The 10,305-nt window shown below is 46.1% G+C and overlaps 1 protein-coding gene across 2 annotated transcripts in view; it reads left to right on the forward strand.

The window, feature by feature from the left end:
* The window catches only part of Rhp (GTP-Rho-binding protein rhophilin), a 171,935-nt gene that overhangs the window by 142,733 nt on the left and 18,897 nt on the right, over positions 1-10,305 (forward strand). For both annotated transcript variants that reach the window (XM_086536147.1, XM_086536148.1), the window contains one exon: positions 3,880-3,995. In XM_086536147.1, coding sequence (XP_086392273.1) covers positions 3,880-3,995 — 116 coding nt within the window. The remainder of the gene's footprint in view (positions 1-3,879; positions 3,996-10,305) is intronic.

Below are 10,305 nucleotides of genomic sequence, written 5' to 3' on the forward strand. Positions count from 1 at the left end.
ACGAATCCGAAAACTCCCTCTAACGGAATTAGAACCTGTTATTGGTCGGCAGCGACCGTGTGCGTCTTCATTAGGGATAATCGAAAGCGGAGAGAGAGAGACAGGGACAGAGACACAGACACAGGCACAGATGCAGGCACAGATATCGAAAGAGTCGGAGAGGGAGGAGAGATCGCGGAAGAAATTAAGAGAGAAATCTGTCCATTATCGACTCTGGTCAACCGTCACACAATTGTTGATGGGGATGAAGCCGCTAAAGTCAAAGTCACTAGTTAGATTTATGAATAGATAATTGAATTTAAAAGGTTGATTGCTTCTGTGGAGTGATTTTTACATATGCGCACGTACACACACGCATTCACTCCCTGTCTCTGCCTCCCCCCTTCTCTCTCTCTCTCTCTCTCTCTCTCTCTCTCTCTCTCTCTCCCTCCCTCCCTCCCTCTCCCTCCTCCCTCCCTCCCTCCCTCCATCCTCTCCTCCCTCTCCTCCCTCTCCCCCTCCCCCTCCCTCCTCTCTCTCTCTCTCTCTCCTCTCCTCTCCTCTCCTCCTTCTCTCTCTCTCCTTTAACTCTCTCTCTCTCTCTCTCTCTCTCCTCTTCCTCTCTCCTCTCTCCTCTCTCTCTCTCTTTCTCTCTCTCTCTCTCTCTCTCTCTCTCTCTCTCCTCTCTCTCTCTCTCCTCTCTCTCCCTCTCCTCTCTCTCTCTCTCTCTCTCTCTCCCTCTCCCTCCCTCTCCCTCCCTCCCTCCCTCCCTCTCTCTCCTTCTCCCTCTTCTTTTCCCTCTCCCTCTCCCTCTCCATACATATACACAGTGCTTAATTGATATAAATGCATAACTGTGCATCTAAGCAGGTAGACTGAAGACGTTACATTGTTAATTACCTGTTCCAAGCGGCGGGCTGATCCCTACAGCAGAACGTTGTTATCTCATCTGTGCTCCAGCTGCTTCTGCTTGTGTTCCGCGTTCTTGTTTTTCTTTGTTCTCCGCTCTGTCATCCACGCGGAGCCTCGTCTTTTTTATTTCTTTGTTATTTTCAGTTCTCTTGTTACAGTTATACCGCTGACGGTTCTCTGTTTCGTGTAATCTGGTATTTAGGTATCTCTGTTGGGTACTTGTCGTAAGATCCTGGGAGCCTCTTGCAGGGGTATTCCGTCGCTGTGATTCCGGGGGTTTCGGAGCGAGGTATCGTGGCGAGGGTGAATTGCGAAACCCTCAAGACTCCCTGGCTACGGCTGGCTACTGATGACTTCCTCCCGTGACAAAGGGCGTGATGAAGGGCTGTTTGGATTGCGTTGACAGATGACCAGTTATAACTCTTGTTGGTGTTTTGAGGTATTGTGTGTGGTCGATAGTGAATGCGATGGTCACAGTGTATACGGAATCGTGATAGTGATGGAGTGCGGCGCCCAAGAGTGACCAAGGAGGGAGTCCGTCATGGGTAGATGGTGATGGCGGAGGAATGGGCGGCGGCGGAGGCCACAAACAAGGTAATTATGGGAGAAGCGTCGCGGAGGGTGACGTTGAGGAGAGGAGAGGCAAGCCACGCCGGGATTTGGGGATGTGAGAAACGCCCGTCTATCTCCGTTATGGCGTCTTCTTTGGCAGCTATAGAGGATTATTTTCGTCACCCCGAACGCGAAAACGTTCACGGTCGCGTTGGGGTCACTTTGCAGGCCTTGTTTCTGACATGGATCCTGGCCCACCTGGCCGGTCAGCTGGCACCTCTCCAAGACGAGCAGCTTTAACGATAACACTGTAGATAGTAGAATTAATGTGTCAATGTCTTCGGAGGGGCTGAGATAATAGAACGCATATTGAAAGAAGAGTGAAGCAAAAAGGATGTAGGGGATTAACTGACCACGGGGAGAGGACGATGGAAAAAAAATCGCAAAAGCCATGCTCTGATTTCAGAATTAAAGATAAAAAGAAATAGATAAAACACAAATAAACGGAAAGGAAACGCAATATTAGAGTTAATGCAAGATAAGCATATGATAAAAGGATAGAGTCTCATCCACTAGCATATTGAAGGTACAATAGGATCTTCCGTGGTATCGTGTGAAAATTTAGGATCCAGAATGGTTCATAAATTAAACATAGAAGTTTGTTGGTTTGAAGTGGGTTGAAAGTGTTGGCGTGTAACTTTTACGTAGATTTTTTTAAAATGTACAATTCACTTCATTAATCCCTATTTTGACGCTTTGATAAAGTCCAAATGTATTGATGATATTTTATCAGATGTTACTTACAGTTTTTATTGTATTTTGTATGTGCGTTAAGGTTTAGTAGTATCACTGGGGCGGTGTAACATGAAATGAAAACCCCATTCTTTATAGCATGGTATATCTCCTCAATGCTACTTTCACTTACTGATTTTGGAAAGAGTACGTCGATGTGATGTTACGAATTTCCTGACATAGTGAAAGCGAGAGGTGTCGCTATGTTTGAGATTTTGTGTCTAGGGGGAAAATCAGCCTCCAACCATCTACAGCTGTTCTGCAAGTAAGGCCCATTTGAAGCTTCGCCCCGAGACAGACTCCGAACTGCTCAAACGAGATTCACCAAACATGGCGAAGCGGCACTGACCCTCATTTGACCTCTCCCCTCCCTCCCTCCCCTCCTTACGCTCACCCATGCATCTGTAACCCCGCATGACCAAGCCTGTGCGGTTGAGGCAGCGAGGCGCGACATGCATGACGATCCGGATGTTCGATGTCGGGATCGGAGAGCACGGATCCCGCCTGTTCATCATCATGATTAAATGCGCGAACGCTTGGATGTTCAGGAAAGTTTTGTATCAGATTAAGAGTGATGAATCTATTTTTTTGTGTATGTGGTGGAGGGAATTATGGGTGTGATTTCTAATGGAGAGAAGAGGAGAGGAGAAAAGAGGAGAAGAAAAGAAAAGAGGGGAGGGGAGGGTGATATCACATTGCCGAGGTAAAAGAAAGATGTTCCGTAAGATATTACACTGTATATGTCAAGGGATAGATTATAGATAATCAGATCATTCATAACAGTTATTATGAAATGCGCTTCTTCAATCGCGCTTGTACTAATCTGCCTAAGGCTTGTGTTGCAACGAGCACATCGCGCGTAACAGTGAATCATTAGAGCCCCTCGGTGGTGCTTAGCTCGGAGTCGAGGCGCGTCTTGAGGTTTGCGCCGCATGTAGTTGGAGGAGCAGCGCCAAGATTTACGAGGACACTGGAGGATAGCCGGAGGGCGTGAAAGTGCTGCGAGTGTGCAACATACGGTAAAGCCGTGGTGTTGCCGGTGCAGCGTGACCTTGTAGTCCCGGCAACACCCTCCCAATTGATGATAAAAAAAGATCGTGCAGTATTCAACCCGTTTTGGTTCGTGAGAAGCGGATTCCCCGTTTTGTTATAGGAGGCAAAGCTGGTCTAGTGTTTACGGCGGGGCTTCCTTCGGGAACGCAGACTGGGCCGGGAAGGAGCGAGCAGTCTCCCACGCGGTCAGTGTCACCAGGGAAGGCACTGCGTGTTATGCTGCTCTTGACCTGCCGGAGTTCTTTTTGATTGCATATGTTGTGGTTTCACTTCTAATGGGTCTCTTTATTTCCAAACTACGTGTTGCAGTGGGGCCCGTGTTAGACAGCGGCAATCAACAATAAAAAAGTATATAGAAAACTACATTTGTCAAGGATACAGTACTTGCAAGCTCGCAGTTGGGGCTTCATTAACTGTCATATTCGCATTTTATGGTGCCTGAAATTTAGTGAGGGAAACCGAGGGACATAGCAATTGTACAAAATTACATTACATTCAGAGGGAGGGTTTGGAATAGTGAGTTGGGAAAACTGTGCATGATAAAAGCGTATTTCGAATAAAGCTGACTCTATTTTCCTCTTGTTTTTTCAGGGCTCGGACCCCCGGCTGCAAACATGCCGCGGAAAGTTGCAGAACCGCCGCTCCAAACTCAACCAGGAGATCAACAAGGAGCTCATGCTCAGGGCCGGAGCCGAGAACCTCTACAAGTAAGTACTTCATTTGCTTATCACCGGATTTTGCTTTTTTATTGGAATTCGACTGGAAGAGAGTGACTGTGAGGTTACTGAATCGCAGTCATAAATGAGTTATCATATTCCATAAAGTCGATAATATGGACCCGCGTTGTTGCTTATCGTGTACTCTTCAAGTCGCAGCATCATAACACAAGTAAAACTTCTACGCACCTTCTATGTGTGCGGATCAGCAATTCTCTTCATTTGCATAGGCTTTCCTTCTCCTTAACATTTTGATTTGCATTTTACCTTATGCATTATTAATGACTCGACGGTGCAAAATATGGTATATTACAAGTGTGGTTTGCCTTTGACATCGCTCTGGTTTCTGAATTAGTTTCAAGGATCTTTTTTGCATTGCATATGGATAATTCGGACAAGGATAACACTCTTACAGTAGCCTTTTCTGTCTTGTTTTTAAGATAATACTAGTTTTTTCAACATAAGAAAGAGGTGAACAGGGTAAAAGATGCGAGGGCCCACACATACTCCCTTGCTGGCTGGTCGTTTTGTTTTGCGACGCGTGTGCTACCAGGCAGTTTTTGTGTCGCGGCGAGATGTGTTGTGTCATATGCCAAGAGGTAGCAAGAGGCCCCTTGCGATCTTCCCAAAGAGGAGTGAATGGAAGAGCTGGCAGCTCTAATTAGTTGCAAATTGCTGAAGGAAAGGAGAAAGGAAGGTCTGGAAAAAAAGAAGGGAAGAAACGAACGAAAAGCAAACTCACCAAATGACTCGCCTAGAAATACATGATTCGGACTTCTTCTTCTTCATCCTATCTATCTTTTTCATGTTTTTATCGTCGGACGAATTATCGCATCCCGCTCTTCTATCCCTCCTCCATGATCCCGCCGCGAGCTCGCAGGTAGCGGCACTCGTTGTCCTTGCCGATAGTCGAGTGTTTTTGCGAGACGGCGAGATGATGCGTCTCGTTTGGGGTAGGGGCAGGGGTACGGGTGGGGGTGGGGGTGGGGGTGGGGGTTAGGGGGCATAGAGAAGAGAAAGAGAAGTGAGGTTCCCTAGGATAACTTGCTCAGACCGGTTTTCTTTAGTGTGACTTTATGTAATTTTTGTAAACATAGAGCGAAAAAGGCGCAGCAATTTTTCGATTGTAGGGTTGAGTTAGGTTAAGGATTTGTTTTTATTATTGTTATGATTTTTATTGTAATTTCATTATTATTTCTTTCTGTCTTTATTTATTTGATTGCTTATTTTTTGAGGTGTCGGTTATATGTTAGACTGGTGATGGAATGTACTCTACATGTTGTGCCGTTCATGGTTTTGACACTGACTTTCGTGTCACCTGCAATGAAAAATGTCATGTTCCAACAAAATCTCACTTTCTAAGCGAGCATTGAAGTCACCCCCACATGCACCAAGGGGAGAGGCGCAGGGAAAGGGGTATCGGGGAGGGGCTGCGCTTCATGATAACATATATATAATTTTCTTGACTTTAGAGACAGACAAAACGGTTATCGACATTTTTATTTTAACATGCAACTTTCGAAACGGTCGTTTGCGCGTGCGTGTGCGTGTGCGCGGCGCAGGTTCCACTTTCCTAGCACAGCAGCCAACCACGGCTGGGATTTACATTGTCCCGAGTGAAGTTGGATTTGCCGAAGCAGAGCATTTCCATCCGGCTGTGCAGACGCCATGTTGCTCTCTTTTTTATCTCTTGTTTTTAGGGGTTTGATTTTGATATATTTGTCAGTTGTAGTCGATATATGTTCGCCATTCACATTATTGTTAGATCATTTATTTGGTTATGTATGCGCCCTAGAGTATGGTATTTCGGCAGATGAGATTACGAACTGATATCTATAATGTCGGCAGAAGAGTTGAACCGCAAAATGCCAAATTCCAGTATTGGGTGGAGCCCTATGGTCAGGCTTGGGGTGGGGGTGGGGTGAGGATGGAGGAGGGGAGGGGGCTTCGCGGGGCAGTCAAGGCTAGGCTGTGCCGCTGTCACGAAACCCTTGCGCTCGTGGTCACCGTGCAGCTGCAGCCAGCAACATGACACTCTTGTGTTATCTGGGCTTGCCTTGTGGTTTTCCTGTTTCTTGGCATTGTTTTTTTCCGTTTTTGTGTGGGTATAATCATTAAGGTATTATGTGTTATTGTTTATTGCTGTTTGAGTTTTCTTACTTTATTATTAGTACGTTATATTGTTACCCATTATTATTATTATTATTGTTGTTATTATTATTGTTATTACTATTATTTTTGTTATTATTATTATTATTATTATTATTATTATCATTATTATTATTGCTAGCATTGTTATCGTTATTTTTGTTATTATTATGATTATTATTATTTATATTACCATTATTATTTATTATTATTATTGTTATTGCTGTTATTATCATGATAGTGGTTATCACTATTATTGTGTTTATTATTATGATTATGAGTATGACTTCTTATTATTTACTTATATATCCATATAATTTATTTTCAAATATTATTTACAGTAAGGAAAATCTTTTTAGAGATATTTTGAACATGTGGTCACGCGTGAATCTCTTTGCTCGGCACATTGGTCTTCTTATCACTTGCTGAGAAACCTTTAATGAGGTAGCCAACAAGGGCGATCTTTCACCACAAAATGGATACTTATGAGCTTTATGCATCATTACCAAGAAGGCCTCGTGGGTTTCGCTTGGACTCGCCTCTACTTCGCTTCGGCAGCAAATCGTGTATGCATAACGGTGCGTTGTGTACTGTACCATGTGTACATACGAGTAGAACTGCAGGTCGTACTTGGAAATAGGGAAGACTATTATATTTTTATCATAAAACTGCTATATAGCAATTACACCTTCAAAGACTCTCAAGGTGCATAGACGGCGATGTTCTTCCATACGTCCCAAGTGATAACCGGTGATGGGATGTTCCTCCCCGGAGCGCTTACAACATCCCAGGCACTTGGGAAAGAGGGGAAGTCCCGTGTCTTGGGTCCTTCGCGCCCGTTAGTGTCGTTTCCTGCCTCGCCCGCCTTGGCCACTCACCGCCCCGGGCTAACGGCTCATCCCGACGGCGTCTTTGTGTCCCTTTGGCTTTTGTTTCGCTCTGGGTGTCAGCGCGTCGGGAACGTGGCCTACTTTGGGACTCTTTATTTTGGTTTCGAGACTTGCGTTTTCGGTTTTTACTTATTTTTGTTTGCGTTTTCGACTATTTTATTTATATTTTGGGGACGATTGTGTTAATACTTAGACTGTTTTGATTAGAAGAAAGTCAGGAAATCAGTGAAAACTTGGCTGTAACAAAAATTCTTCCCGTGCTTTCTGCTTGTGATGCAGGACTTGTGATTCGACTCGGTTCTTTGCCCGGCCTCAGAGTATAATTCTGACTTATATGATGTTGTTTGTCGCTCTTTTATGTTTCTCGTTAATCGTCTTACTTTGTATTCGCGATGAGCGCTAAGATATGGCTTATTCAACACGGCGAAGAAGTTTTACCAGGTTCAGTAACGTATGTTTTATCCCATAATGTCATAGCGAAACCTTGCGCTTGGGTTTTGTCCTCCCTCACATGCTCGCCTTTATGCTGAGGGAAGTTGGAGAATCGTCTGCCGCAGGTGCCTTTGAACGTAGCCAGCCCCTCATCAACTCCTCGAGGTTTGTTGGGGTATGGGTAGCGTCACGAGGCCAGGGAAGGGAGTCAAAAGAAGGGGGTCGAGGTATTGGTGAGGTTATGTTGGCAGAGGTAACATGAAGGTGGTAGATTTGTGGCGGTAGAGGTGGTTGGCCGTGATACTTTACCAGTGATGTAGTGGTGGTAGAGTTTCCGTGTAGCAGGCAAGGGGTTATTGTTCAGGTTTCACCATGGATTTGAAGTTACGAGATCCGTATGTCATTCGAGGTTATCTAAGGAGTCAGGGGTTGCAGGGTGACTGGGGGCCGGCACGAGTCCATTCTTTAACTCATTTCTGTTATCCACTTGCATTTTTATAGATTGCAACTATTTAGTGTTCCATGTGTTTCATGTAGCCTGAAGGGAATAAGTAAAGATTCGGATATCCTCGAAAAATGAGTCTCGCTCCTCGGATAATCCTTCGCGTCTGTGCAAGAACGAGTGGCGCTTCTTTAAGGAACACGACGAACGAAGCGGTGATGGAGGGCCAGGCCACAGGGACATCGCCGCTTTGGACTGTAGCAAAAAACAGATAACCTATTGATTGTAGCGAAGGAACGAAGGTCAGCTGTAGAACGGCCTCGAGGATATATGTATATAGGAATGATAAAGGCCCACTTGTAAATACTAAGTCTATTGAAGATAGCTTCCTATCTCACCAACTGAATTAATGTCCTTGATACAGATCACCAAGGTGTAAAAACCAATCCGGGCGGAAAGGATTATTGCAATGTATTATATCAGCCTGGTTGGCAGGTGAAGTGTTTATGTAATAAGGGTGTGTCCTGTCTTTTTTGTCAGCCTGTGGACGTCGTACAAGACGCCTACTACACCAACTTCTGGCCTTGGGACCAACGACCAACCAGTTTTAGTTGTAAAATAAAGGAAAAGAATGGGAAGTGCGTATCCCCAGAATGAAGAAGCTTCGTCTTAGATTTAGTCTTTAATACGAGGTTATGCATGGCGGTCTCGTGATTTCACGATGTCATCCGGCCATTAGCACAGATGTCCAACATTAGTGACCATTATGCCTTCACTTTCACCGGGATCGTCGAAAATCGGAATCGGTCGCCTGGCATTAGCAAAGCAGGGTGGCGCGGGCTGAGTCGGCCCCCGTGACTGCAGAGTCCGGGCGGCCCTCACGGAGGGAGCGACTGCCGGCCATAGTTCCCAGGACTTCACAGTTAACAGTAGCTTTTTACACGCGTCGAAGAGAAAGCGGAATTTCCTCGACTCTCGTCCAAGCCCAGAGAGTATTTAGACACGGCAATTTAAGGAAGTAGAAACGACAATTTAAGCCATATCTTGTTCTTTCTCTTCCGGTACGCGAAGCGGACGACACGGCCGTTAAAGACCTCTGGCTGAGACACGCGTCCGGTTAGCAGTCGTAATGCTGGACAAATTATCCGGTGTGTCGTCATTCAGTCGGTATTTCCTATCCCTCCCTTTCCTTCTCCCCACCTTCTCTCTCCCTTCTCCTTTCTCCTCCATCTCTCTCCCTTGTCCTTTCTCCTCCCTTTATCTCCCTTGTCCTTTCTCCTCCCTCTCTCCTCCCTCCTTCCCTCCATCTCTTCTCCTTCCTCTCCGCTTCCCTCCCTCCCTCCCTTCTTTCCCCCCTCCCTCCCTCCCTCCCTCCCTCCCTCCCTCCCTTCTTTCCTCCCTCCCTCCCTCCCTCCCTCCCTCCCTCCCCTCAACTCCTCTCCCCTCCCCTCCTCTCCCCTCCCCTCATCTCCTCTCCTCTCCCCTCATCTCCTCTCCTCACCTCTCTCCTCCTCTCCCCCCCCCCTCCCCTCTCCTCCCTCCTCCCCCCCCCTTCCTCCCCTCATCGGAAGATTCCCAGTAGTGCAGTAGGATAGTCGGCGTGTGGTCTGAGTAACGGTGTTTAAGCGTCATTATATTTGTTACTGCGTTGCGGCGCCTGGCAAACATGCGACTGATTTTGAGGGATGTGAGAGCCGTTCCGCGTGCCTTTTGGTAACGGGATGGGAGTTTCATCATGCCGGTATTTCGGGATTCGTCTGATCGTTCCAGGTGCTCATTGACTGACAGCGCTTTGGTAGCTGGGATTCTAAGAACTGAATGCATGTACATAAATGAATAGACAAATAACGAGTCGCTCATATACAAACAAAGAAGCGCGCAAACACATACACACACACACACACACACACACACACACACACACACACACACACACACACACACACACACACACACACACACACACACACACACACACACACACACACACACACACACACAAACACACACACACACCACAACAACCAACACACCAACACACACACACACACAGACAAACACACACACACACACACACACACACACACACACACACACACACACACAAAACACACAGACACACACACACACAAAACACACAGACACACACACACACAAAACACACAGACACACACACACAAAACACACAGACACACACACACACAAAACACACAGACACACACACACACAAAACACACAGACACACACACACACACACACACAGACACACACACACACAGACACACACACACACAGACACAGACACACACAAACACACACACACACACACACAGACACACACACACACACACAGACACACACATACACACACAGACACACACACACACAC

This window comes from Penaeus japonicus, unplaced genomic scaffold, assembly GCF_977035675.1.
Source record: "Penaeus japonicus unplaced genomic scaffold, GWHDUDI00000001_assembly GWHDUDI00000004, whole genome shotgun sequence".
NCBI lineage: Eukaryota > Metazoa > Arthropoda > Malacostraca > Decapoda > Penaeidae > Penaeus > Penaeus japonicus.